The sequence below is a fragment of the Saccopteryx bilineata genome, chromosome 2, assembly GCF_036850765.1.
Source record: "Saccopteryx bilineata isolate mSacBil1 chromosome 2, mSacBil1_pri_phased_curated, whole genome shotgun sequence".
Classification (NCBI taxonomy): Eukaryota; Metazoa; Chordata; class Mammalia; order Chiroptera; family Emballonuridae; genus Saccopteryx; species Saccopteryx bilineata.
This window is the reverse complement of record NC_089491.1, coordinates 262,278,867-262,306,743: the sequence shown is the minus strand read 5'-3', so window position 1 is coordinate 262,306,743 and position 27,877 is coordinate 262,278,867. Positions and strand designations below refer to the sequence as shown.

General features: G+C 44.2%; 1 protein-coding gene and 1 pseudogene across 1 annotated transcript in view; one reads left to right on the top strand and one right to left on the bottom strand.

Annotated features, from left to right (window-relative positions):
• The first annotated feature begins 453 nt into the window (after nucleotides 1–453).
• Nucleotides 454–27,877, top strand: part of SVOP (SV2 related protein) — a 51,894-nt gene continuing 24,470 nt past the window's right edge. The window contains exons 1-6 of the mRNA XM_066260343.1: nucleotides 454–716; nucleotides 9,522–9,682; nucleotides 12,560–12,645; nucleotides 14,782–14,880; nucleotides 15,594–15,665; nucleotides 26,900–27,024. Of these exons, the coding sequence (XP_066116440.1) occupies nucleotides 682–716; nucleotides 9,522–9,682; nucleotides 12,560–12,645; nucleotides 14,782–14,880; nucleotides 15,594–15,665; nucleotides 26,900–27,024 (578 nt within the window). The 5' untranslated portion in view covers nucleotides 454–681. The remainder of the gene's footprint in view (nucleotides 717–9,521; nucleotides 9,683–12,559; nucleotides 12,646–14,781; nucleotides 14,881–15,593; nucleotides 15,666–26,899; nucleotides 27,025–27,877) is intronic.
• LOC136325636 (small ribosomal subunit protein eS8 pseudogene) lies at nucleotides 24,738–25,360 on the bottom strand (annotated as a pseudogene).

Here is a 27,877-nt window from a genome sequence, read left to right as displayed (position 1 = left end):
CTTGTTGGATGAACGAATGAGTGATCTTTGGCTTTCTCCTACGTATCTTACATTTTTTTCTCGATTCATTTCACTAGCTCTTCAGCTCCGTGATGACAATGACATGTCTAAACTCATTTTCTGTCATATGCCCAGTGCCAATTAAATTGCCTGGCACACAGCAGGTGCTCCATAAACAGTACGTTAATGTATGAACACATTTAAAATTTTTTTTCATTCTCTGCATTTGCTACAGCAGCCTGAGTTTCAAGAATATTATACCCATAACAACATTAATGAATCCCTACAGATAAACACTGAGAGAGGCATCGTCAACCAAAGAGTGATCATTGGTACCTCGACAGCCATTTCACCGGCCGGTGTGCCCAGTAAAACACCGCCAGCCACAGAGAGCCTGTCAATTCTTCTAACCAGAAGGGCTCTCCCCGCCCCCTCTCCCCGCACAGCTTGCTCTGCCCTCCGCCTCCTCCTCTCCGCCCACTCTCGCCGCGGTCTCCTGGCGGCGGCGGCTTTGTCTAGTAGGCCGGTCCCCGGCGGCTTCCTCCCCCGGACAGCTGCCGCCAGAGGGAGGAAGCGGCGCGGGAGCTGTCCAGCATCCCGGTGCTGAAACCTCTAGCGCTCGTCTTCCAACCACCACCATGTAAGGGCCACGAAAAGGGCTCGTCCTGGCGCAGCGCGGACATGGAGGAGGACTTATTCCAGCTAAGGCAGCTGCCGTGAGTACCGTGGGGGCGAGTGAGAGGCAGACAGGCTTTTCTTTAAAAAATGAAAACCTGCAGGGGGGCATCGCTGCATGGCTTCTTGAATTTAAAGGGAACTGTTTCAGAGGAGAGAATTAGGCCTGGAGGAGAAAAGCCATTTTCCTACCCCAGGAGCTCAGCTTCTGTATCTCTGCCTCAGTTTGATTTTTCAGATCCATCAGCATCTTATGGAGACCTACAGGGTGGTATGTTTTCCCTTTTAATTGCTCTCAACTCTAAAGAAATTTTGAGGTCTCTGTTTTAAGAAAGCCTTAGCTGCTGTTTTGAAATGTGGACGAAATTTATGACTCCATGCAATGACATTGGTTAATTCTAGCCCTTCTCTGTTAAATTCCAATTTTTTCTGCAAGGTCTTTCAGAAGGGGATGATAACCGATGTTGCAAACTGGTTTCTAAAAAGCCAATATGCCTTCCTAGAGGGGAGGTTGGGCAAAGTCCAGGTGTTTATGAAGTGTGTGAATGAGAGCTGTGCACCCTCACTGAAACCTCTTGCCTTCTTCTGAATGGAAGGTTTTTGTAACAGCTAGAGTGAGACTCGCTGTCAACAGCTATCCTTGGGAACATCAGGAATACATTGCTTAGAGGATGGGTATTTTCAAATGATAGCAAATTTGTTCTGAGAATCTTGAGGAAATACAAGCAAGCAATAGAAAGGACAGGGGCCTTGCAAAGGAGCTTACAGATTTCTCCTACCACAAGCCGATGGTAATTTGTTAAGCAAATTCCAAAAGTATGAGTTGGAGCATTAAAAAGAGCATTAAGGGAGACTGTTGTTTTCATTTTTAGAAGCACTAGTCATTTGGATAGTAACAGTGGACACCATTTGGATTTGTTGGGAAGGATACAATATTGTTCCTAAGTGTGTATTTTCTTGACTGGCAGAATTTTTTCTCTCTTGATGTTACTGAGGAATTCTCCCAAGTGACTTTTAGTGTGACTGATACAGCTGTCTGAGGCTCTGAGTTATACAGCTATCTGAAGGATATTATAATATTTACTTCTCAATCAGTGTAACATTTTCATTTCAAATTTTTAATTATAGTTCTAATTTAACTTTTAAGCTTTTATTAATTGATACATAAATAGCATAGCTTATGTAATACAGCATTATTTCACAAATGCTAAACAATACTCAGTTATAATATCCAGAGGTTGATGTACAAATACATAGAAATGGACATATCTGAGTGCAGATCTCTCAAGGAAAACACACTACTTCTATTGAAAATAAATATTATGATCAAAAACAAACCTATTATATCAAAATAAAAAATAATTTGGCCCTGGTCAGTTAGCTCAGTGGCAGAGCGTCGGCCTGGTGTGCGGGAGTCCCGGGTTCGATTCCCGGCCAGGGCACACAGGAGAAGCGCCCATCTGCTTCTCCACCCCTCCCCTTCTCCTTCCTCTCTGTCTCTCTCTTCCCCTCCCGCAGCCAGAGCTCCACTGGAGCAAAGTTTGCCCGGGCGCTGAGGATGGCTCTGTGGCCTCTGCCTCAGGCGCTGGAATGGCTCTGATTGCGGCAGAGCGATGCCCCAGATGGGCAGAGCATCGCCCCCTGGTGGGCATGCCGGATGGATCCTGGTCAGGCGCATGCGGGAGTCTGTCTGACTGCCTCCCCGTTTAAAAACTGAAATATGAAATTTGGAATTCACAATGATAATATGATTCAGATTGGAACTGCAGTTTTACTAGGATAAATTTTCAAGTAATGTCAAAGAATGTGACGTTTGCAAATTACTCAATGATTCATATATATTTAATTCACTAATAATATTTAGGCATGACATTATCATGACAATTTCTTCCTTGATTAACAAAAGGTAAAATAATAACAGGTTTTGCCCTAGCTGGGTAGCTTAGTGGATAAGGCATTGTCCCAGAGAACCAAGGTCTCGGGTTTGATCCCCAGTCAGGGCACTATGAGAAGCAACCAATGACTGTACAACTAAGTAGAACAATGATTTGAAGCTTCTCTCTCTTTTTCTCTCTCCCTCTTCTTCAAATCAATGGAAATCTTAAAAAAATAGTAAGAGGTTTTTACTTATTTAAATTTAAAAATTATTTTATATTAATATATAAATAATGTACTAATCCATCTCTATAGGGTAAATAAAGTTCAAAAAGACACACAAGAATGAAAAGCAAGTGTCTCTCTTCCCAAATTCCATCTTTATGTTTCTTGATTATTCTTTCTGATATTTTATGCACATAAATATATATAATACCTATTAGAGAGGCCAAATTGTGTACTGGATAAGAGCATTGGCTCTTTTTTTTTTTTTAAAGATTTTTTTTTTTTATTTATAGAGAGAGGGATAGATAGCGACAGACAGATGGGAACGAAGAGAGATGAGAAGCATTAATCATCAGTTTTTTGTTGCGACACTTTAGCTGTTCATTGATTGCTTTCTCATATGTGCCTTGACCGTGGGCCTTCAGCAGACCGAGTAACCCTTGCTTGAGCCAGCAACCTTGGGTCCAAGCTGGTGAGCTCTTGCTCAAACCAGATGAGCCCGCGCTCAAGCTGGCGACCTCGGGGTCTTGAACCTGGGTCCTTCGCATCCCAGTCTGATGCTCTATCCACTGCGCCACCGCCTGGTCAGGCTTTTTTAAAGATTTTATTTATTGATTTTAGAGAGAGGAAAGAAAGGAGCAGAGAGGAATGGGAAGCATCAACTCATAGTAGTTGCTTCTCTTATGTACCTTGACAGGGCAAGCCCGGGTTTTAAATTGGTCATCTCAGCATTCCAGGTCGATGCTTTATCCACTGTACCACCCCAGGTCAAGCAACAGCATTGGCTCTTGAGTAAGACTTGGGTTCAGATCCTGACGCTGCTATGGTTATGTTGACTCTACTGGTTATAACTCTCCTGGTTATATGATTTTGAGCAAGTGACTTAATTTTTCTGATTCTCGGTGTCCATAACCATAAAATGGGAGTCACAATAAATAGTACTTGGTTCATGGGGTCATTATGAAGCTCAGGTGAGTTAATGTTGTGCTACATATGTGATGGATACAAAACATTGAACACATGTTAATTATTATTGTTATTACGTCTGAAAGATCATTTTATAAAAACAAACTATATAGTCTCCTTATGTTGGACTTCCAAAAATTGTAATCTGCACACCCCAAACTACATTTGAATGAAGTAAAATTAGTAGTGAAATGTGTTGACCTTGATTTGTTTTTTTTTTAAGTAAAGCAAAAGGAACAGCCACATGAGTCTGAGTGGATTACAAATCACAATTTAGATGGTTTTAAATCACACCTCATGCATGTACACACACAGATTGCAGGTAGCAGGTTTCCGGAGAAGCAGTTTGGTTTAAAAAAATCAGAGTGCCTTGTAGAGGGTTGGCAGGAGTGGGCTTTGGAACAGAGTCAGCCCTGTGGGAGGCCAAGTGTTAATAGATTATAAGTCACTAAGTAGTTTACAGAGTTGGGGCAGGGGAAAGGCAATGAGGTGCTTAAGAAAACAGTCCTTTCTTGTACTTGATGGCTCCTTCACATAATTCTAGGCTGGTTCATTTGAGACCATGAACAGTCTCTGCTTTTCACCTCCTTCCACTCAGACTCAGCACCATGTACAGGAGTTTCAGGAGGTTGAAATTTTTGTATCTAGCTCTACCTTGTTGTGTGACCTTGTGCCAGTTACACTTTCCTGGGTCTCTCCCTTCCAGGATGATTTCTTGGAAGCAAGTTTTACAAACTACATTGATTTATTAATTCATTCATGTATTCAGTTTACTTGGGCATCATCGTTGATACAAGAGATTCTACAACTGAATAAGATAGACATTATCTTTGCCCTCGAGAAGCTTATCGTCTACAATGTCCAATACAGTGGTCACTAGCTTCATGTGGCTATTTACATTTAAACATAAATCCTATAATTTGCATGTGAAATAACTTTCATAATATAACATATAGTATAAACATAATTTATAAATAGCATATGTGAAACTTGAAGAATCAGTCCCTCGGTAGCACTTACTACATTTCAAGAGCTCAATAGCTACATGTGACCAGTGGCTGCTGTACGGACAGCTTAAGTCTGAAGCATTTCCATAACTGCAGAAGGTTTTATTGGATAGCACTGGTCTGGTGGGAGAGGCAGACACTGAACACATTGCTGCACCATAATTAGGAGAATTGTCTTCTAGGCTACAAAGGACTGGTCCAGGGTGCAATGAGACTAGCTCTAGAAGGCAGAGGGAGAGGAACAGAAAAAGCATCTTTGAGGAAATGACATAGGAGCTGAGTCCCCAGAAATGTGTAGGAGCCATCCAGGAAAAGAGAGAGAATGAGGACCATTCCAGACAGAAGAAATGTCTGGGGAAAAGCTCAAAGTCAGGCCAGTGGGGCATCAGGAACAAGTGGCTTGAGGGAAGGCTGCAGAGGGTAGCAGGGACCGGGGTCATACAAGACCCTGCATTTGTGACAAGGAGTTAGAACTTCATCCTGTGTTTGCTCAGTCCATCACTAGAGTGAAGGCCTCATATGGCAGGGGCCTGATGTAACTCAAGTACCTGGGACATTAACCAGATTCCATCTGATACTGGATTCCAGTGTAGACCAGTGTATGTAAGCCAAGAGACTTTTTTTTATTATTAGTGATTGATTTTAGATAGAGAGGAAGGGAGAAAGAGAGAGAGAGAGAGAGAGAGAGAGAGAGAGAGAGAAGCATTCATTTGTTGTTCCACTTAGTTGTGCATTCATTGGTTGCTTTCTGTATGTGCCTGACCCGGGATTCAACCCGCCACCTTGGCACTTCGGAATGATGCCTTAACCAACTGAACTACCCCGACCAGGACTCGTTTACTTGTATATTAATTATTTCCTCAACTAGAGCTCCACTTCCTGAGGGCAGAAGCCAAGACTATTTTGTCTGCCTTTGTATCCTAGCACTCAGCGCATACTTACTCAGCACTCAGTAAACACTTAGTGAAATACTGAATGATTGTGTTAAGCTTTGCGTGATGCTTTCTTTCTGTTGACACCTTTCATCTCCATGGCAGCCCTGTGAGATAAACATTTTTATCTCCATTCTACCATGGAGGAAACAGATTTAGAGAGGGAAAGTAACCTACCCAGGGTCATGTAGCTACTGAATGGCATAGGCATGGAATTGAAACTCAGGTCGGTTTGTATGCCAGATGCTGGGCTCTCTTCTTCCTTATGGTAGACCACCTTTCTTCACTCAAGACTTTAAATGACACACAGTTAGGTTTAAGCTTCCTTTTCAGTCTGATAGATTCATGAACTCTGGAATAAAGGTCCAGAAACTCAGATGAAAAGAGAAAAGAAATCTTCTTTATCTAAAATACCCTAATCAAGTTTCAGGCCTGAACTTTAGTACATGGTGAATGAATTTCATGATGATCCAAACAAGATCTCTATGTTGACAGCTATTTCCTCAAGCTCCTCTCTTCTTTAAATAGCAAAATTATGTAAAATATGTGCTCCCAGCTATTTTGGTGAATGGTATGCTATCTATACCCCACAAATGCCAAGGAGTTGTGAGCCAGCCTGTTTTGAAGCCCTCATATATTTAACATATGCCACTGCTATTTTCTTTCATATTTCATTTTTCCCCCTTGGGAAATCTTGGCTCTTGTCATTGATACGTACTTTTAGAAATCCGACCAATTCAAAATGTAGCCTGGCTTTCTGGGTCTAACATAATGTCAAAGGTCTCCTTTTACGTCTGTCTTAAAATGAATGTTCATAAGTAAAGATGCCCTGGCTTCTTGTGGTTTGCCAGAGAAGGGATGTGAACCGATCCTGCAGGGAGCTAAGCTACATTCTCAAAGTCACATTTCACAAAGGTCAGAGTACTCCATACCCAAGGCAGAAAGATCACTTGAGTGAAGCCAGGTGAGAGGGAAGCTAATATTTATTGAATGTCCACAATAGCCCATTCATCTGGCTCAGTTAATCTCCCCGAAGGTCTTGCAAGCCTGTCATCGTCCCTATTTCACAGATGGGTCATGCTCAGCAGATGCTGCCTGAGCAACAAGAGCTCTGTACATCGCCACTATTGTTACGTATATTTATTATTAAAATAATAATTTGCCCAGGTTAAAGATGGCAAACATTAAAGAAGGGTCTGAAAAAAATGTAAAAAATATTTCTTTTTCCTCAAAACACCTTGTTTCCATCCAGTTCTCCTCCCCAGAAGCAGCCAGACTTCAGCTTTTATGTGCCCTTCCAGAATGTCTAGGTTCTAGAAAACATAAATCATTTACAGCAGCATTTGTCAGACTTCAACGTGCACATGTTGCCCAGGGACCTGGTTAAAATGCAGATGCTGATTTAGTAGGTCTGGGTCATGGCTTAAGCCTGCATTTCTAATAAGCCCCTGGGGGATGCTGGGCATCTGGTTTGAGACCACATTTAATTCTCAGTTGCCAGGACCTAGATCACGGGATCATATCTTAGCATATTTAATCATAAGCTAAGATTTTTTTCCTTGTCAACTCTTACAGATCAACTTGTGTGTATGATTATGTATGTGTGTGTATACATAACATAATTGACCATTTTGCTCATTTTAAGTGCACAGTTAGTACATCCACAGTGCTGTGCACCCATCACCACCATCTATCTCCAGAATATTTTCATCTTCCCCAGTTGAATCTCTATACCTGTTTTACACTAACTCCCCATTCTCCCCTCTCTCTAGTACCTACTTTCTATCTCTGTGACTTTGACTAATTTGAGACCCTTAATATAGGTGGAAAATATTTTTCCTTTTGTTTTAGGCTTATTTCACTTAGCGTAATGTCTTCCAAGTTGCAGCAATGTCACCCATGTGACAGCACAGGTCAGAATTTCCTTCCTTTTTAAGGATGAATAATATTCCTTGTATATATTAACCATAGTTTGTTTATCCACTTACCCATTCATCCACTGACTGACACTTAGATTGTTTCCATCTTTGGCTATTGGTGATACAGATCAATTTAAAAACATTTTTAAAAAAGGTTCTGGCCAGTTAGCTCAGTCTTTTAAGAGCCTTGTCCTAAAATGACAAGGTTGTGGATTTGATCTCCAGTCAGGGCACACACAAGAAGCAACCAATAAGTATATAACTGAGTGGAGCAACAAATGACTGTATCCCTTATCCCTCCCCTCTCTCTCCCTTCCTCTCACTGTCTTTCTAGAAATTAATAAAAGTTAAGCCCTGGCCAGATAGCTCAGTTGGTTGGAGCATCCTCCCAGAGTGCAAAGCTTGCCGGTTCAATTTTCCAGTCAGGGCACATACAGGAGCAGCTTGATGTTCCTGTCTCTCTCTCTCCCTGACTCTTTAAAAAAAAATTTTTTTTTCTTAAGTGAATGTGCCATAGTCTATTTTATTACTCCTCTCCTGATGATTGTTTCTACTTTTGTTAATACTTATCACATTTAGTTAACAATTATCACATGCAAAGCTGCAAACCACCTGCTAGCACCAGAAGAGAATAGCTCCAGCAGAGTGGCTGGGAGTGGGGACTCTGGGAAGTCCTGTGGCTTTGCCGAAGTCTGGCTTAGACATCCACAGTGTAACCTTGGACAAACTCCCAGCCCCTCCGTGCTTGAGTGTCCTCATCTGGGACATGGGAACAGTGAAAGTGAAGGTTAAATAAGATAACTGATGCAAAGTACAAACCCTGGACCTGACACATGGTAAGTTAATAATCCATGTCAGCTGTTATTGTAAATAACATGTCCATGTATGGTAAATTGTTGCCTACTTGCATTGACCCATACAGTGAATTGCCAGCATGACCATTCTATGTGCGTGCACAGTGCATTTTAAATTTTGCAAGGTATCACAGATTACCTTCCCAAAAGGTTGCAGTAGTTGCTACTAGTTACAGAAAGAAGTATGAAACCTTAGACAGTCCTTGAGGAGAGGAGGATGTGATAAAAGCAGGAGTCAAGGAAGATGATCAGGCCACATAGTCATTTCCTTCTCTGATGTCACCCTCAGAGTTGAGGGTGATCCATCAACCTTCCCTTCATCCCTGAAAATAAAAAGATAACGTGCATAGATTTTCATGTTTTTCTTTCACCTAATAATGATCTATGTTTTTATCTTGTATGAATACCTTGGGGGACTATGTTTATGTTTTTCATTTTGGAATTGCTTCTTGGGGACAGAGAGTCTCTTCCTGGAACCCATGTCACACCACCCTTACTCAGTGGGTGACACAGAGTTGAAATGTTCCATCTGCAGGGACCACACTCCCCAGATCTAGCCACGCTATTCCCTTAGAGGAATGTGTGCCCCAGACGGCCAGATAGTCTAATTTTTAAGAGATATCAGAGTTTCTCACTTTTTATGTGAATTCTTTCCATTTAAAAAAATTGGCATTCACTTTAAAAAATACTATATAGCCAACTTTTTGTGAGCATAATATAACCTTTAGGTGACCAAAGGGATGAATCTAAATTCTGAAACACACATGCTTCCAAACAGTATTCAATTCTAGAACAAAGATATCCTCATTCCCATAGCCTACTATGTGAATAGGTCTCTTTGGAGTTGTGTGGTGTCACACATGCAAGTGTATGTGGCAGCCCTAATAGACAACTTTTGCAGTTGTCACCCCCTACAATCCAACTTAATATAAATGCTAACCTTCTACCCATTCAACTCCCCTGGCCATGCACAAAAAGCCTTTCACCTGTCTTGGGCACAAGAGCTATGCAGCAAGGCTGTTGAGGAGGAGTTCTAGCCTTCATGACCAGATTTGCTTTGTCCTCTAGGGTGGTGAAATTTCGTCGCACGGGCGAGAGTTCAAGGTCAGAGGACGACACAGCTTCGGGAGAGCATGAGGTCCAGATTGAAGGGGTTCGCACGGGCCTAGAGGCGGTCGAGCTAGACGATGGGGCAGCTGTGCCCAAGGAGTTTGCCAATCCCACTGACGGTGAGGGGGCCCTGCAGTTGAGGCATCAGCCCAGGCCACAGTCAGGGCTCTGAGATGCCAGGGGTGCCTCCCCAGGTGGCACTCTCAGAGGGATCTTGTGAAGGGGTATGTAAGAGGGCCCAGAAGGCCCTGGGGTGATACTGGAAATGTGAGCTGAACCTACATGGCTTACTTCAGTGGGCAATGTTACATCACAATCCCTGCCATCAGCATCGTTGCATAACATTTGACTGAGGACAGCAACAGTGATGATGAGGATGATGAGGATGATGGTGATGATGATGAGAGTGTAATGATGCTGGTGGTGGTGGTGACAATAATAGTGTATTGATGAAATGGTGATGATGACAGTGATGATGGTGATAGTCATGATTATGGTGGTGGTAATAATTATGATAATTGGAGGTAGTGATGATAGTGTAATGATGATATGGTGATAATGATTGTGATGATGGTGGTGGTGCTGATGATGTTGGTGATGATGGTGATGATGGTAATGATGGTGGTGGTGATGGTGATGGTGACGGTGGTGGTGATGATGGTGGTGATGGTGGTGATGATGGCGGTGATGATGATGGTGATGGTAGTGATGATGGCGGTGGTAATGGTGGTAGTGATGGTGATAATGATAGTGGTGATGATGGTGATGATGGTGATGATGATGGTGGTGGTGATGGTGATGGTGACGGTGGTGGTGATGATGGTGGTGATGGTGATGGTGATGATGATAATAGTGATCGGCACAGCTGACATTAGCTGAGGCTTTACTCTGTGCCAGGCACTATTCTAAGTACTTTATATGTATTACCCATTTAATCTTCACATTTCTAATTGGAACTATTGTGATCACCTTCCCCATTTTGCAGAAGAGGAAATAAAAGCACAGAAAAGTTAAGTATCTTGCCCAGGGTCACACAACTAGGAGTTAGTCAAGCTGGATTTACACCCGGGTGATCTGACTTTGGAAACCATATTCTTACCCATGACCTTGTGCTGCCTATGAGTAAAGCTAGTCAAACAAAGAAACCTGAGGTAGTGCTGTGGGACCTGGTCTTCCCTCATTACATGATGCTGATGAGTGAAAACATTCCATGCGTTTCTGGGAGGCTCCAGCTTTCCAACAGGAGAGAGGGTTAATGACTTGAACCTTAGGCCTGTTGATAGCAGAGCTCGGGAGGCAATGACTGGGGAGAGGGGAGGCAGTGGTTAGGAGCAGCAGCTTTAGTGTCAGGCTAGTCTGGGCTCAACTCCCAGATCTACAGTCTGCCAGCTGTGTGACCCTGGGAAAGTCCATTTCCTCTTCCGTGAATGGGGTTAAGACTGGGCCTTAACATGTAGTTGTTATAGGGACCAATGGAGAGAATGCGCATCAAGCTCTTAGTGCCATGCCTGGCCCGTGATGAACACTCCATAGTACACCATTATATCATTATTACTCTTTATATTACTGCTGACATTACAGGGCTCACTCACTCTGCTTCCTCCTCAATATCTTTGCTGGAAAAAAACCCAGAACCTGATGATGTGATGAGCACCAGCTCATGCTTCTGGAGAACATGATTGACATCAGAGGCCCGTGATTGAAATGCCAAATAAGATGGCAGCTGCCAGCAGAAACTGTTGAGATCCTGAGAGGCAGACCACAGAAGGGCCACCCAGCAGCCTCCTGTTGTATTTTTCTTGTTTAATTAACTTTTTCTGTTGGAATCATTTTAGATTTATAAAAAAGTTGCAAAGATACTACCGAGACTTCCCATTAATGGAAGTATGCCTCACATTAACATCTTACCTAACCATTGTACACTTGTCATAACCAAGAGATGAACTCTGGTGCAGTACTTTTTACTAAACCCCAGACTTAAAAAAATTTTTTTTTACCACTTTTCCCAGCATTGTTGTTGGAGGATACAACCCACACTGTGTGTAGTCTTTTAGCATTTTCCAAAAACACTTACTAGCTTATAAAAATAACACGTGTTTGTTTGGGTTGAATTAAGACATTATAGAAATGTACAAGTAGGTAAGTGAGTCCTGTCCTCAAAAATCACCCTGTGGACACTCAATGTTACTTCCCCTGTGACTGGTGCGCATGGGCACACGTGCGTCTGCACGCATGCGCGTGCGCGCGCGCGCGCACACACACACACATTTAATTTTATCCCAAAGACAGTTCTTACAGTAGTACCCCTCCACAAGTTGTCTTTCACTTAACAGTACAGTATGGACATCTTTCTTTCTATCTGAGTACAGATGAAATCCTGCTTTTACAAAGTATTTTTTCCCTATGGAAGTAATATTCAATACATTGTAAAAGAAGAAAGCTAAAGTTTCAAATGATTTCGCCCTTCTTCCATCCAAAGACAACAAAAATAAAGCCATTATGTAAAGTTTTGCATATATTTTATGCATATTCTTGTATACATACACACACACATACACACATCCATTTCCAAGAAGAGAACCATACTATATATTTTATTGTCTATCTTGCTTTTTAAAAAAAAAAAATTAATTGACAAGAATAGATTACTTGCATCATTCTACATCTGCATATTCTTTTTAACAGTTAGGTCATATTTCATAATGTGGATATACAAACATTCGTATAAAATTATAATATATTGTCATTTATTTAACCAACCCCTTGTTGAAAGACAGTCTGCATTTTTCAGATTTCCCTTTTGTGAACGATGTTACAGTGGATTGTGTAGCAAGATGTACACTTGCTGGAACGTTTTCCTAAGATAAAGCTCTAGGAGTAGCATGTGCTGCCTTTAATGAGCTTGGCTGGGGCTTCCCCCTCCCCCAGAAACCTCTACCTAGCACAACTGCAAGGTGCCCTGAATCCATCCTTCCCTCCCACTTTCTCCTTCCCAGATACTTTCATGGTGGAAGATGCGGTGGAAGCCATTGGTTTTGGAAAATTTCAATGGAAGCTGTCTGTTCTCACTGGCTTGGCTTGGGCAAGTATTTCTGGGGCAGTGACCTCACATTCAGTCTCCAAGAAATCCTTATTTATGCTGCTCCACTGGGTTTCCATGACCTACAAGAAAGAACACAGTTCTTTCCACATAGAGCCTTTGATTGAATCAATAAGGCTTATGTTGAGTAACCCTGGTGGTAATGAAGGTCTGTGCTTGGAGGGAGTTGGGTATGTTGGCATTGTCCTTAAGGAGGAGGTGAAGCTTCTGGCTAATTAAATGGCTCTCAATCCTTTGGGGCTCAGGGATAGTATGAGATTATGATGTCAATTGTGAAGTCACCCTAGAAAAACATGAACAGATAAAAATGAGTCCTTTGTTTCATGAGACTTATAATTGATCCCTTGTTAAAATCCCTTTATCTACCAATTGCAAATAATGCACCTAGATCATTAATACAACTAAAATGGGCTTTTGTGAATGGTGTGTAAGAGGGCTACCTAACTCAATATTTTTCCAAATGGATCTTCAATTTTCCCATGTCATTTCCCCCACTTATTTGAAAGGCCACTTGTATCATCCATCACATTCCCCCAGGCACATGGGCCTGCTTCTGGACTTTCACTTCTGTCCCATTGTTCTGACTAGTCCTGTAAAGGACATTTAATTACTGGGACTTCCTAGTATGTTTTAATATATTGAAAGGTCACACTTGTTAAATATACTGAGAATTCTACATGAACAATGACTTCTAAACCAGAGACAAACCAATCTTTTTTTTTTTTTTTTGTATTTTTCTGAAGCTGGAAAGGGGGATAGACAGTCAGACAGACTCCTGCATGCACCCGACCGGGATCCACCAGGCATGCCCACCAGGGGGCGACGCTCTGCCCATCAGGGGGCATTGCTCTGCCCCTCCGGGGCATCGCTCCGTCGTGACCAGAGCCATGTTAGCGCCAGGGGCAGAGGCCGAGGAGCCATCCCCAACGCCCGGGCCATCTTTGCTCCAATGGAGCCTCGGCTGCGGGAGGGAAGAGAGAGACAGAGAGGAAGGAGAGGGGGAGGGGTGGAGAAGCAGATGGGCGCTTCTCCTGTGTGCCCTGGCTGGGAATCGAACCCGGGACTTCTGCACGCCAGGCCGATGCTCTACCACTGAGCCAACCTGCCAGGGTGAGACAAACCAATCTTTAGTTGAACTAAAGAGAAAAGATCTTTGTCTACCTCTATAAAAACATTTTTCTCAGATTTTTGAAATGCGATGTCTACCCACTTCATTCAAGAAGTACCCTTTTTAAAAAAATATGGAAAAACACACTCAGAAAAGGAATGTTTAGGCCCTGGCTGGATGGCTCAGTGGATAAATTGTCTGCTCAGCATGCCAGAGGTTGCAGGTTCAACGCCCAGCCAGGGCACGTCAACCCCTGGTCAGGGCACATATGAGAAGCAATCAGTGAGTGCACAACCAAATAGAGCAATTAAGTGAAACAAGTTAATACTTATCTCCCCTCACTCTCCTTTCTCTCTAAATCAATGGGGAAATTTTTTTTTTTTTTTTTTCATTTTTCTGAAGCTGGAAACGGGGAGAGACAGTCAGACAGACTCCCGCATGCGCCCGACCGGGATCCACCCGGCACGCCCACCAGGGGCGATGCTCTGCCCACCAGGGGGCGATGCTCTGCCCATCCTGGGCGTCGCCATGTTGCGACCAGAGCCACTCTAGCGCCTGAGGCAGAGGCCACAGAGCCATCCCCAGCGCCCGGGCCATCTCTGCTCCAATGGAGCCTTGGCTGCGGGAGGGGAAGAGAGAGACAGAGAGGAAAGCGCGGCGGAGGGGTGGAGAAGCAAATGGGCGCTTCTCCTGTGTGCCCTGGCCGGGAATCGAACCCGGGTCCTCCGCACGCTAGGCCGACGCTCTACCGCTGAGCCAACCGGCCAGGGCTTTGGGGAAATTTTTTAAAAATAATAAAGAAGAATGTTTAACATCTAGTTGTCAATTCCTGCATGGTACCACACTGTTTGAACTCCTAGAGATTTTAGTATGTTTTGATGTGTGGTACAGTGTTTAGCACGCAGTAGAAGAGGGGTGTCTGCATGCTCTCCCGGGATCACTGAGTGAGGCTCAGCCGGCCCAGCACCAGATAGCATTCTGGCCTCATGACACATGCTTCCTCCCTGCAGATGGCCGATGCCATGGAGATGATGATCCTGAGCGTCCTCGCGCCCCAGCTGCACTGCGAGTGGCGGCTCCCTAGCTGGCAGGTTGCACTGCTGACCTCGGTAGGCAGCTGGCAGCCCTCTCTGGTAGTGCACAGTTCTGGTCCCCTGGGATGGTCTGCGGGGTGTCCCCCTCCTCTTGCTGCTGCCTGAGGCTCAGCAGAAAAGAATTAAATTCTGCATGGAAACACCATGACCTCAGTTTCCTTTATCCCCTGTAGGTTGGCAGCCAACTCTTCTGCACCCAGGGGCCCAACTCTCTGGGGGCCCCTGATACCCTGCTCAATTGTTGGGAAATTGGAAACCACCTAGGCATATCACTTAGACCTTTTGAACTTGACTCATCCAAAAAGGAGATGCCAATACTCCCCACTTAAAGGCGATTTGAGGATTGGAAACAGCATATGCCTGACACACAGCAGATGTTCAGTAAATGATAGTGAGCTGTTGCAGCCTGAAATTAAGGCTGGAAAAAGAGTGAGATAGAATACTCATTGTATTTTGTTAGAGGGGAGTTCAGCAGCCACCTTCTAACTACAGGGGTCCCCAAACTTTTTACACAGGGGGCCAGTTCACTGTCCCGCAGACCGTTGGAGGGCCGCCACATACAGTGCTCCTCTCACTGACCACCAATGAAAGAGGCACCCCTTCTGGAAGTGCGGCGGGGGCTGGATAGATGGCCTCAGGAGGCCCCATGCAGCCCGTGGGCCGTAGTTTGGGGACCCCTGTTCTAACAGAAGCTCACTGTCTAACAGAAATGCTCTTTCCACCCACAGGTGGTCTTTGTCGGCATGATGTCCAGCTCCACCCTCTGGGGAAACATCTCAGACCAGTATGGCAGGAAAACAGTAAGGCGACCTCTCCTAAGCGCATATCCCTAGGCTGTGTCTGTGAAGATGGCGACAAGTAGCCAGACTAAAGCTGCTTGAACACTTGGGAGGGCTAATTAGGAGTTATGTTGATGTGCTTGTGAGAAGACATTTTCTGAGGCCACTGTGGATTCTTGAAATCACACATTCTCTGGAGGGCCCAGGCATACACATTTCACAGTATAGAAGATGGTCTTGGTCCCATGTGATCACCTTGGCACTTATCATTCACATGAGACTGGGGGCGGTGAAGGGTTTGTAAAGAAAGACATCAGCTTTCCTGCCCTAAAGTGAGTCACCTCTCAATCTCAGCAGGATTGAGCTCTGAGGCCGCCAGGGAAATCTGTTGATTAAGACACCCTGAATTGTTGGTCTTCGCCACTCTTCTTGGGACTACCACCTAAATAAACTATTTGTACTAGAATTCTTGTCTCAGGGTCTACTTTTGGGGAAGCCCAGCCTAAGAGATGACATAAAATGGATTTGCAAACAAGAAGGGAATTTACAGGTCTGGAATAATTGCATTGTGCTCTTACTGTCTTGTTGCTTCATGGCTTTTGATGGTCTGCTTTGTATTTTATTTTGTGCTTGTTTTGCTAGACTACACTTGGGCTATTTGATTCTTTCAGTGCGCGAAGCTACGGTCTTTCAAAGTATAGGCTTGGGCCTTATTGAGAAAAGGTCTCTATAGAGCCAGACAAGCTTTATTTGGCTAAGTGCCCTGTTCAGGGCAGGCCACATCTCCAGTAGTACACGTTCTGAGATAATTGCACTCCCTGATTGCTTTATTCTGCTCTTTCTTGGACTCTCCTCATCAGCCTGCAGTTTCTCCAAAGACAAGGTAGTATAGTGGTTATGTGCTTAAACTCTGAAGTCAAATGGACCTGGATTCAGTCCTGGCTCTGCCACTCCTGGCTGTGTGACATTGGGCAAGTAAATTGACCTCTCTGGGTATCAATTTTTTCATCTATATAATGAAATAAAAGCATTGACATTAGAGGGTTAATTAAGGTCGTGAGTATGAATCACTTTGCACAATGCCAGGCACAGGACACATGTAAGCTTACCTTAAAATAACAGCATTTCTTTTTTAAAAAATACTATTTATTGATTTTTTTTTGAGACAGAGAAACTTATTTGTGCATTCATTGGTTGCTTTTTGTATCAACTGGGGATCGAACCCACAACCTTGGCACATCTGGATGATGATGCTCTAACCAACTGAGCTACCTGGCCAGAGCCACAATAATATAATTTCTAACAAGTTCCCAGGTGATGCTGAAACTGCTGGTCCAGGGACCACACTTTGAGAACTCTGGCTCAAACTAATAAAAATCTACTCCTAGAACTAAGACTGGGGTAAGTATCTAAACAAACTTAGAATTTTGTTGGGATGGAAGAAGGGAGATATGGCTGCTGGGTAGGTAACAGACAAGGTCTGCTACAACCATCATGCCATGGATTGGAAATTAACCAGTGCCTTGCCTGGTAGGCACTATACCAAGCATGTCTCCTGCATTTGTGTACTCAAACCCCATAACGACCGTTGACTTAGGTATTATTTTCATTCTGATTTTACAGAAGTGGAAACTGAGGCACAGAGAGTGGGCAACTTGCCCAAGGCCGTATAGTTTGTGTGTCACAGAGCCAGGTCTCACTCTAGTCTAGACCTTCAACCGTGATGCTAGTGGCTTGAATCTGTAGATGTTTAATAAATATATGTCAGCTCAATGAATGAATGAATGTTTGAACAGTGCTATATAGGAAGTAGACTCCAGCTGCAGCCCCTCCTTCTGTGACTGCACAGGAAACACATGGGCCAGCAGAAACCTGGGAGATGTTTACTAATAAGACCACTGGGAAGTGGCCATGGCAGGACTAGAGATGGCAAGGTTGGGGAATTAGCTGTAGCTGTCATTGCCCAGAGGATCTTGGTTGGTTTTACGGGTGGGAGAGGTTAGTTGGAAAGACTTCTCCAGGCTTCCTGGAAAGAATAGAGCAGCGGTTCTCAACCTGTGGGTCGCGACCCCGGCGGGGGTCGAATGACCAAAACACAGGGGTCGCCTAAAGCCATCGGAAAATACATATTTATTATACAACCGGGGTCGCGACCCACAGGTTGAGAACCGCTGGAGTAGAGGCTGTGGTCTTAAGGGGGCAGCTTTCTAGACTCTGCCCCATTCACCCACACACCACTTCCTGTTTCTGGAGGGTGAGAATCACTGCTTTAGGGATTTTTTGGTTGGACGATAGAACAGAGCAAGATCTGGAGCGAGCATGAGGGGGGGTGGTAAGGGAGGAAGGAAGGAAAGAGGGGAAGGAGGGAGGGAGGGAGGGAAGGAGGAAAGGAAAAAAAAAAAAGAAGAACCTCTTAAAATAAGATAGAGCCATTTCTATAGTGGAGCTGAGCACCAAACTGTAAACCCATGGCTGTCCACTGCTGGACCTAACAATCTTCAGGCTGATCAAATACTGAAAGGAAAAAGCTCTTCTAAGATCTTAACATGGCTTCTTCCTGAGCAGACTGGATGTGGGGGTGAACCACTTATTCCTCTGTCTCTAGCTAAAAACATTTTTTATTTACTTGTTCTCGAGGCAAATGTGCATATGCACAAAAAAAATTCAAGAACCTGTAATGAGGAATTTTACTGTGCCCCAAATTCTGCTAGCCAACTGCTGAATGCTGAAGCTATGAGGAATGTAGGGGGAAAGGAATAAAAATTGGAGTTCTGAATTGGCCACTGGGTGACTAAAGCCAGTCATTCCCTGATCTTGGGCCTCATTTTCCTTACTTATATCAAAACAGGTTGGATTAAATAAGAATTGATATTAATAGCTACCATTTATTAAATTCCCAAAACTAAAGGGTAAATGAGTTTTTGTCCCTTGGGTTTGTCCTAATCATTCAGTGAAGTATGTCAGGAACATAGATTTGAGGAGTCAGAAGGCTCAGTGGGACAGTGCTGTGATGTCTGCCATGGGACCAGGACAGGAAGATGGATTGGTCAGGTTAGTAAGCTCCCTGAGGCTGTGCCTGTTTTGTTTACCGAGGTGGCCTTAGGGCCTGACACAGCACCTGACTTCTAGCAGCTACTTAATAAATATTTCTTTTTCTTTTTCTTTTTCTTTTTCTTTTTTTTTTTGTATTTTTCTGAAGTTGGAAACAGGGAGGCAGTCAGACAGACTCCTGCATGCGCCCGACCGGGATCCACCTGGCACACCCACCAGGGGGCGATGCTCTGCCCATCCAGGGCGTCGCTTTGTTGTGACCAGAGCCATTCTAGCACCTGAGGCAGAGGCCACAGAGCCATCCTCAGTGCCCGGGCCATCTTTGCTCCAATGGAGCCTCGGCTGCGGGAGGGAAAGAGAGAGACAGAGAGGAAGGAGAGGGGGAGGGGTGGAGAAGCAGATGGGCGCTTCTCCTGTGTGCCCTGGCCGGGAATCAAACCCAGGCCAATGCTCTAGCACTGAGCCAACCCGGCAAGGGCTCAATAAATATTTCTTGAGTGACTGAGCTGGGTATATGAGAATCAGATCTTGTTTCTATTTTCTGCCATCTCTCCTTCTCTCCAGATCAACAACCTACTTTACTGATGAATTGTCTTTGTTTATCCAAAAAGTCCATGAAGATCGTTAGCTTAGGATCCTGATTTCCCTTGGAAAAGGATGCTTATCCTGCCACGAGGGCTATGATTCTTACAGTGTTCCCAGGAGGGAGCTCTTTAGACTGTAGATGTTTTTGTGTTTATGATGAACCTCAGAGGAGAAAGCTATCAGCTTGGATTTTGAAAAGTTTCATAGATGGGTTTGCAGAAATGCCATTTACCAAAACTTGCGACTTCTAAACACATTTTGGCACCTTTGAGAACAGTGGTTCTCAAATGGGGGTGAATGTGGTCTCCCCCACCCCAACACTTAGCAATGTCTTCAGGTGTTTTTGGTTGTTACACTCAGGGAAGGGTGCTACTGGCGTTTAGTGAGTAGATGTCAGAGATTCTTCTCGGTCCCACAGTACACAGGAGAATCCCCACCAGAGAGAATTAGCAAGTCCAAAATGTGAACGGTGCCAAGGCTGAGATACCAGGAGAGGGAATGTGCAGCCAGCGCTAAATGGTCTTATCATGAAGAGTCAGTTCTTCATCATCCTACTGTGTCCCCTGGGGACTATTCAACCCTCTTTTCAATATTTGCCTATGGAGCTCATCTGGAGAAATGAAATACTGACATAGCATCATTGTGAAAAGCATGAGCTATGAGGCCAAACTTCTAAGGTTCAAATCCCAGCTTCTTCGCGTCTAGGCTGCACAACCTTCAATAAGTTACTCAACGTTGCTGTGCCTCAGTTTCCTCATCTGTAAATGGGATAATGAATAGTCTCTTCCTTTGGGCTATTAGTAGGAGTCAATGGGCCCTTGTACAGAAAACTCTTGGCCCAAAGGAAGCATTTCCAAAAAAAAAATGTCCACCATTATTCCCATCAGTTGCCAAGCACATGGTGCCAATAAGTGGCAAAGCCAATATTAAAATGTAGGTGTGTCTGGCTCCAGAGTCGACATCCTTTGCCCTGACCTTGTCTGCTGGGAGACATAACTGTATTATCCCCAGATGTCAGTCGATCAGTAGGACATTCATCCATCTCAAATACGTGAAGCTTGGGGACCACCTAGACTGTTTTTCCTGTTCTTCGGTCCAGCTTGCTAAATTCCACAGTCAGTGGAAAGCTGGCTTGACCAGAGACAGAGGACAGAAAGCGCCCCAAGCCCACGGGGCCCCCTCGCCCTCCATGTGGAATTCTTGCCTGATCTCAGGGAAGGTGGATCATACACTAATTATAATATAAACCTTCCCCAGAACTCCCCCAGATACGGTGGGCGAGCTGGGCAGCTGGTGAGCTTTGGTGGGCACTGAAAATCTCTTAGCTCCTTGGCTTGCCTCCGCCCAGCTGGGAGATTTATGTGAGGGTGTCTGCTGCGTGACTTTGCAGGGGAATCACAAATTGGATTGAGACTCAGTGGGCCACTTTGGTTGCTACAGAAGTTTCTACAGCGTGGGGGCTGGTGGCAGGCATAGAAAGGAAGGGTAACTGTGGGTGTGTGGCCTTGAAAAGATAGAAATAAACACATCCAGGTTCCTATCCTCATGAACCTTGAGCAAATTACTTTGCCTCTCTGAACCTCAGCTTCCCATCTACAAAATCAGGGTGACAATAGTAGGAGCTCATAGTACTGTTTAAATAAGACAAGTTATGTAAGGCACTTAGACCTGTGTTTTACCGATGCATGGTTAGCGTGTGATCAGTGGTAACTATTACAGTTTGAACTCAAAGAAAAACAATTTCAGAATATGATCAGGTCAATGTCTAGTTTAATGGCTATAGGTCCATGTTATCCCTCAGGAGGAAAAAGAGGTGGCTGGCAGGCAGTAGGCTTCTCATTTCTTCTTTCTTTCTTTTTTTAAGATTTTATTTATTGATTTTACAGAGAGAGGAGGGTAGGGAACGTGAAGTAGCTGCTTCACTCTATTTGTTCATTGGTTGCTTGAAGTATGTGCCTTGACTGGGCAAGCCTAGGGTTTCGAACCAGAGTCCTTAGCATTCCAGGTTGGGGCTGGAAGCCTTTCCAAGCTACAGGCTGCAAACTGATGAGCTATGGGCAAAATATGGCCCCCAAAATGTGTTTTCTTGATCCTATACAATGCTTTATAAGATTTCAAGTCAGTTGCCTCTATTTCAAAAATGACATTTTTTTCATAAAAATAAAAGTTATATGTGTGTGTGTGTTTTTTTATTAGACTGACAGCCTGGGATCCATATTCCATGGTGGTGACTTTTGGCTTGAGCTGAGTAGAGGCTGATATGGCAGATCAAGTTTTCTTTCATTCACCCAGACTCACCTGTCTTTGCTGTGTGATGTGTATGTATGTTCTCTGCCAGAGGTAACAGGGAGCCATCAAAGGCTCTGGAGAAGGGGAGTGGCTCATTCACAGTACAGCCTTTGCAGTTGGAAATAACTGGCTTCTGGTTTGTTTGGGTTTTTTTTGTGGGTTTTTTTTTTGTATTTTTCTGAAGCCAGAAATGGGGAGGCAGTCAGACAAAGTCCCGCATGCGCCCAACCGGGATCCACCCAGCATGCCCACCAGGGGGCGTTGCTCTGTTGCAACCAGAGCCATTCTAGCGCCTGAGGCAGAGGCCATGGAGCCATCCTCAGCACCTGGGCCAACTTTGCTCCAGTGGAGCCTTGGCTGCGGGAGGGGAAGAGAGAGACAGAGAGGAAGGAGAGGGGGAGGGGTGGAGAAGCAGATGGGTGCTTCTCCTGTGTGCCCTGGCTGGGAATCGAACCTGGGACTCCTGCACGCCAGGCCGACGCTCTACCACTGAGCCAACTGACCAGGGCTGACTGGCTTCTGTTTTGACTCTGCTGATCCTGAACAAATTACTCAACTACTTCGACCGTCTCTGGTGCCTAGCAAACAGTTGGCATTCAATACAGCTGAATGAATGAATGAACAAGTAATAGTACTTTGACTGCTAGGTACACAACAGGCGTCAATATATGCATAGTGAACAAATGAGTGCATGAATGAATGATGAGTGATACATATCAGTACCTCTAGTGCAGGGTACACAGATGTTCAGTGTACACTGAATGAATATCTATCAGATGAATAATATAAATATGTATAGATGCCAGTACTCTAGTGTCTGGTATCCAGCAGGCTCTAATACATGCTTATTGTTGAATAAATAATTGAATAAGCAAATGAATGTATAATGTCAATGCATCTATTTCTAGATCTTGAGATACAAGGAATGTTCAATAAATAAGGAAGGAAGGGAGGGAGGGAGGAAAGGAAGGGCTAGCAATCTAAAAAGCAGAACACATATTAGGTAGAATGACAAGTATAGTTAATGAGAAGGCCAAAGAACGATTCTACAGAGTCCCCAAGCAGTGCTTGACTGGGGCTCGCTTGCTGTGCCCATGGCTTTGCAATAGCCATGGCAGTGCTCACAAATGGTTGCTAAGTCTTTATATTCTGGGCATCTGGAAATCCCTGGCATCAGCAGGCACGTGCAGAACCAGCTGCAACCTGCTGTGACCTGACAGGACAGGTCAGCACGCCTCTCTGTGGTGCCTGGCATGCGGGTCACCGGTGACCTCACTGGGATATCACAAGCAGCTCTATAGCTTCCATGCCCTAATCTGGATGACCTCTTCTGGTTTCTTCTCCTCTTCTGCTCTGTTTTCTTTTTATTTTCTCCACTGCTAATGATATCCTGTTTCTGATTCAAGGCTCTTTGGATCGCAAGGCAGAAAATCTCTATTTAGTTAGCTTAAGCCAAAAGAAAGGAATTAGTGGATGTGTAGCAGGTACCAATTTCATTCATAGTCATGGGTTTAAGGGTGCAGAAGTGTTGCTTTATTATTATTACAATAGATCTAGGACTTCTTATTTTAATACTTCCTGTCCTACCTGTTCTCTTATGTACACAGTATCTTTATTTTTATCAACTCTTGTTTTTTTGGTTTTTCTTTTAATTTTTCTGAAGTGAGAAGCAGGGAGGCAGAGAGATAGATTCCCGTATGCGCCCAACCAGGATCCACCTGGCATGCCCACCAGGGGGAGATGCTCTGCCCATCTGGGGTGTTGCTCCATTGCAACCCGAGCCATTCTAGCACCTGAGGCGGAGGCCATGGAGCCATCCTCAGTGCCCGGGCCAACTTTGCTCCAATGGAGCCTTGGCTGCAGGAGTGGAAGAGAGAGAGAGAGAAAGAAAGAAGAGGGGGAGGGTGGAGAAGCAGATGGGTGCTTCTCCTGTATGCCTTGGCCTGGAATCAAACCTGGGACATCCATGCTGGGCCTATGCTCTATCACTGAACCAACTGGCCAGGGCCTTGTTGTTGTCTTTTTTTAATAAAAAAGATTTTTGGGTGGGAAAAGAAGCTCTACAGAGCATCTTAAATGGGAAATTAGTAAATGCCCTAAAGAAATATCTGCAAAAATAAATACAATTAAAATAAAACAATGTTATTAAGTTCTAGCTGGTTATCATTGCCCCACTGTTCTCTCTGTTAAAAAGAGAGATTAGTAGCAGGTGGTCATAATGGTCTTCAAGACAGACTAGCACAGTATGGACACTTCCTTTTGGAGGTAATCAGAAGAATGAATATCAAAATGAAAAAAGAAATCACTTTCTTGCAAGGTGATTCAAAGGTATTTAAAATATTCCCTCTACTATCTAAAATCATTTTCTGAAATACCTGAAATCATCTGGTAGACCTCCAAATTTCCTCTGTCACCCTTTTAATTCAGTTGAAGGCTGTAATGCTAAAATTGTATGCTTCGTACTTTTCCCCTAGAGCGGTGGTAGTCAACCTGGTCCCTACCGCCCACTAGGGGGCATTCCAGCTTTCATGGTGGGCGGTAGCGGAGCAACCAAAGTATAAATAAAAAGATAGATTTAACTATAGTAAGTTGTTTTATAAAGATTTATTCTGCCAGACTTAGCAAAAATCTGACATAAAGTACTTGGTAAGTAATTATTATTATATGCTTTAATTTGCTGTAACTCTGGCTTTATAAATTTTATAAAGTAGAGTTACTTCCCTACTTTATAAATCACCATTACTGTGGAACCAGTGGGCGGTTAGAAAATTTTACTACTAACAGAGATACAAAAGTGGGTGGTAGATATAAAAAGGTTGACTACCCCTGCCCTAGAGTGTTCCCAGGGGGTTGGAGAGTGAACTCAACCCTGGAGATCTGGAAAGAGCACTTCAGAAAGAGACCTGTCCAGACCTCTTATTGCTCTTCTCAAATCCATGTCAAATTTTGCGTTCTGCTCAATAACAGGTTTGGTGTTGGTTGTTATGTAAAAACTATTATTCAAATTATATTTAGCCTCAATTCTCTCTCAATCTCCAAGAGTAATTAACACTCCAGGATTATACACCATGCTTTTCTTGCCGCATTGTGTCCCTAGGTACTTTTTATTTTATTCTGTTTTAGAATAAACACCTTTATCTCATGGGCTCAGATCAGAGGGGAGGGGATTTATTTGCATTTCCAGGCCTTGATTTTCCTCAGCTAGAGTTCCAGCCCCTTGCCCTCCAGCCCATCGGCATCTGCTTGGCCATGGCCATGTTGGCCTGGTCTTAAAGCGATGCATACAGGGAGCTTGCCTTGCTGGGACTGCTCCCCTAGAAGACTGCTGGTTTTGGCATTCTTGTCCTTTCATTATATTTTTTCTGAATTTCCTTTGATCATTTTTTAAGATCTCTTTCTCCTCAGGAGTCAGCTTGGCCTCGTTCTTGTGGCCCTGGGGCAGCGCATAGTGGGAATGGTACCATTGTTGGTGTGGAGTGCTGTCAGTGAACATGAAGTAGTTTTTTCCTAGGGGCTCTGTATGGACCAGTTTGTTGTTGGATGCTTTGTAGACAACATCAATAATCCTTGTTTTGCGTTATGACACTCTGAGCCCCAGAAGTTGCCCATTTCCAGCCTCAAGGCTAGGTACTTCTTGTCACCTCCCTGCATGTGGACTGTGTATATGTGGCAGGGGCCAATCATAGTATTGGCAGCAAGGTGTCCCAGCTCATATTTTTTATTCTTGTGGTGGCTTTTCTCTTGCCCTCAATCTTGTGGTACTTGTACCAGTTGTCCCAAGAGATGCCCATGGCTTGGCACTGGTTGGAAAGAGCTTCCTAGGTAGTTCTTAACTTTGTCAAATACAATGTCCCCTTTATTTTTAAAAAATGTTATTAAGGGTGGATGGGTGAGGGAGTTAAAAGAAAAAGGGAAAAAAAAGATCAAAACCCCCCCAAAACTTATAGACATGGAAAAAAATTTGATTAAAACCCTTAATAATGTTCCTTAATTATCCAGAAGTAATTTCAAAGATAAAATGAAAGGCCCACTCACTTAATTTAAAAAAGAAATTTGTTATAATACCCTCGCTATGATATGAGGGAGAAATTTTATTTTATTTTATTTTATTTTATTTTATTTTATTTTTTTCTCATTTTTCTGAAGCTGGAAACAGGGAGAGACAGTCAGACAGACTCCCGCATGCGCCGGACTGGGATCCACCCGGCACGCCCACCATGGGGCACCGCTCTGCCCCCCAGGGGGCGATGCTCTGCCCATCCTGGGCGTCGCCATGTTGCGACCAGAGCCACTCTAGTGCCTGAGGCAGAGGCCACAGAGCCATCCCCAGCGCCCAGGCCATCTTTGCTCCAATGGAGCCTTGGCTGCGGGAGGGGAAGAGAGAGACAGAGAGGAAGGAGAGGGGGAGGGGTGGAGAAGCAGATGGGCACTTCTCCTGTGTGCCCTGGCCAGGAATCGAATCCCGGTCCTCCGCACACTAGGCCGACGCTCTACCGCTGAGCCAACCGGCCAGGGCTGAGGGAGAAATTTTAAAAGGAGATAATTAACAATGTAAGATTTATTTTCAATATGCAAATGTTCATATACAACTCTGCCTGGATAATAAAAGGGAATAGTGAGTATTTGCTCCTGATTATAAATAATTTGCATTTAACTGAAATCTGTTGATGACTTTTCTGTATAATTGACATTTGGAAATAAGATTTAGATCAGTGTATTCATAGGTGCACACTGGAACCCTGTGAATGCAGACGGATGCTGGAGTGTTCCCTCTGTGACTCAGACACCACACACAGCGTTGCCACTGACAACAGGCTTTTCTGTAATGATGAACCATTTTGTAAACTTCCAGATAAAACAAATCACAACCTTCCTTTGGTTTGCCTGGAAATTGCCTTCCTGAAAAATTAAGTATGGTATATTCAAACAATCCCCCTACTCAAATCCTGTTTATATGTAAAAGGGAGTAACGATCTAGATGCAGATCATCATACACAGAGTTTTTAGTTGCATGATGGTTGGGTGGGAAGTTTGATTTGAGCTGGTGTAGGACATAGGACAAGTCTTTGTTGAGTTCCAGACACAGTGGTACATCTTACACATCTGGGCCTGGTTATTCTGTGCCAATCATTGGGGCAACCAAGGATGCCCCACAGTTTTGACATATACCCCCTAAGGGCTCACAGTACCCACACAGAGAACCCTGTGTTGTGTGGGTTACCCTTCAGCATGACCCCATTGGTGACTTTAAATATGTGTATGTGGGGAGAGGAGTATGTGACCTGGAGGGGCTGAGCAGCCCTGTGACTTGGTGTCTCCATTCTCTGTAGGGGCTGAAGATCAGCGTGCTCTGGACCCTGTACTACGGGATCCTCAGTGCTTTCGCGCCCGTGTACAGCTGGATCCTGGTGCTCCGGGGCCTGGTGGGCTTCGGGATCGGAGGGGTTCCCCAGTCGTAAGTAAATACCCGCTCTGGCCTTCTAGCCAGTCAACTGTGTCATGGCCTTGAGGGATGTGAAGGTGGCTATAGCAGGGCTTCTGGTATCAGGGAGCCATGATGTAATCAGAGAGTAGCATCATTATCAGTATTGTAATGATTAACAGCAAAAGCTGCACAATAGCTGGACAGTTGTAAATGTGAAACAATAGCAACAATAATAGATCTAGCATGGGTTGGACATTACTCTTTTGCACATCACAGCAGCCTCGAGCAGTGTGTTATTGAATTATTTCCATTTTACAGTTGAGGAAGCCGAGACTCAGTGGGTAAAATGATTTGCCCAAGTCACACAGTATTAGGTAAAACTAAGAACCCAAGTTTATCTGCCTTCAACATCCATGCTTTTGATTACTATGCATGCTGTCTCTCACCCCCTTGTAATATAAGCAAAAGCCAGGGGACGGGGCTAACCATTTGTGAGTTGGGTGTTGTTTTGTTGTCATGCTGTTAAGGTACGGAGAGTAGTCAGAGCTATAGGAAGGCATCACTCTCTTCTGTGACATTGGGGAATCCCTAAAGCAAAGGTTGGCAGACAACAGCATGTAGGCTGAATTCACGTGCTGATTGGTTCTCTAAATAAAGTTTTATTGAAACACAGCCACATCCATTAATTTACATATTATATATGCCCCTCTTCATGCAACAGCAATGGAGTTGAGTAGTCTCAGCAGACTCTATGGCCTACAAAGCCTTCCCTCCCTCATTCATTATTGATCCCTGCAGGGCTCTGCATAGTAGACCTTTGACATCTCCTCCTGGATCTGGGATGAACTAAAAACCGCGGGAGCTGGAGGCAGAGGCCATTATG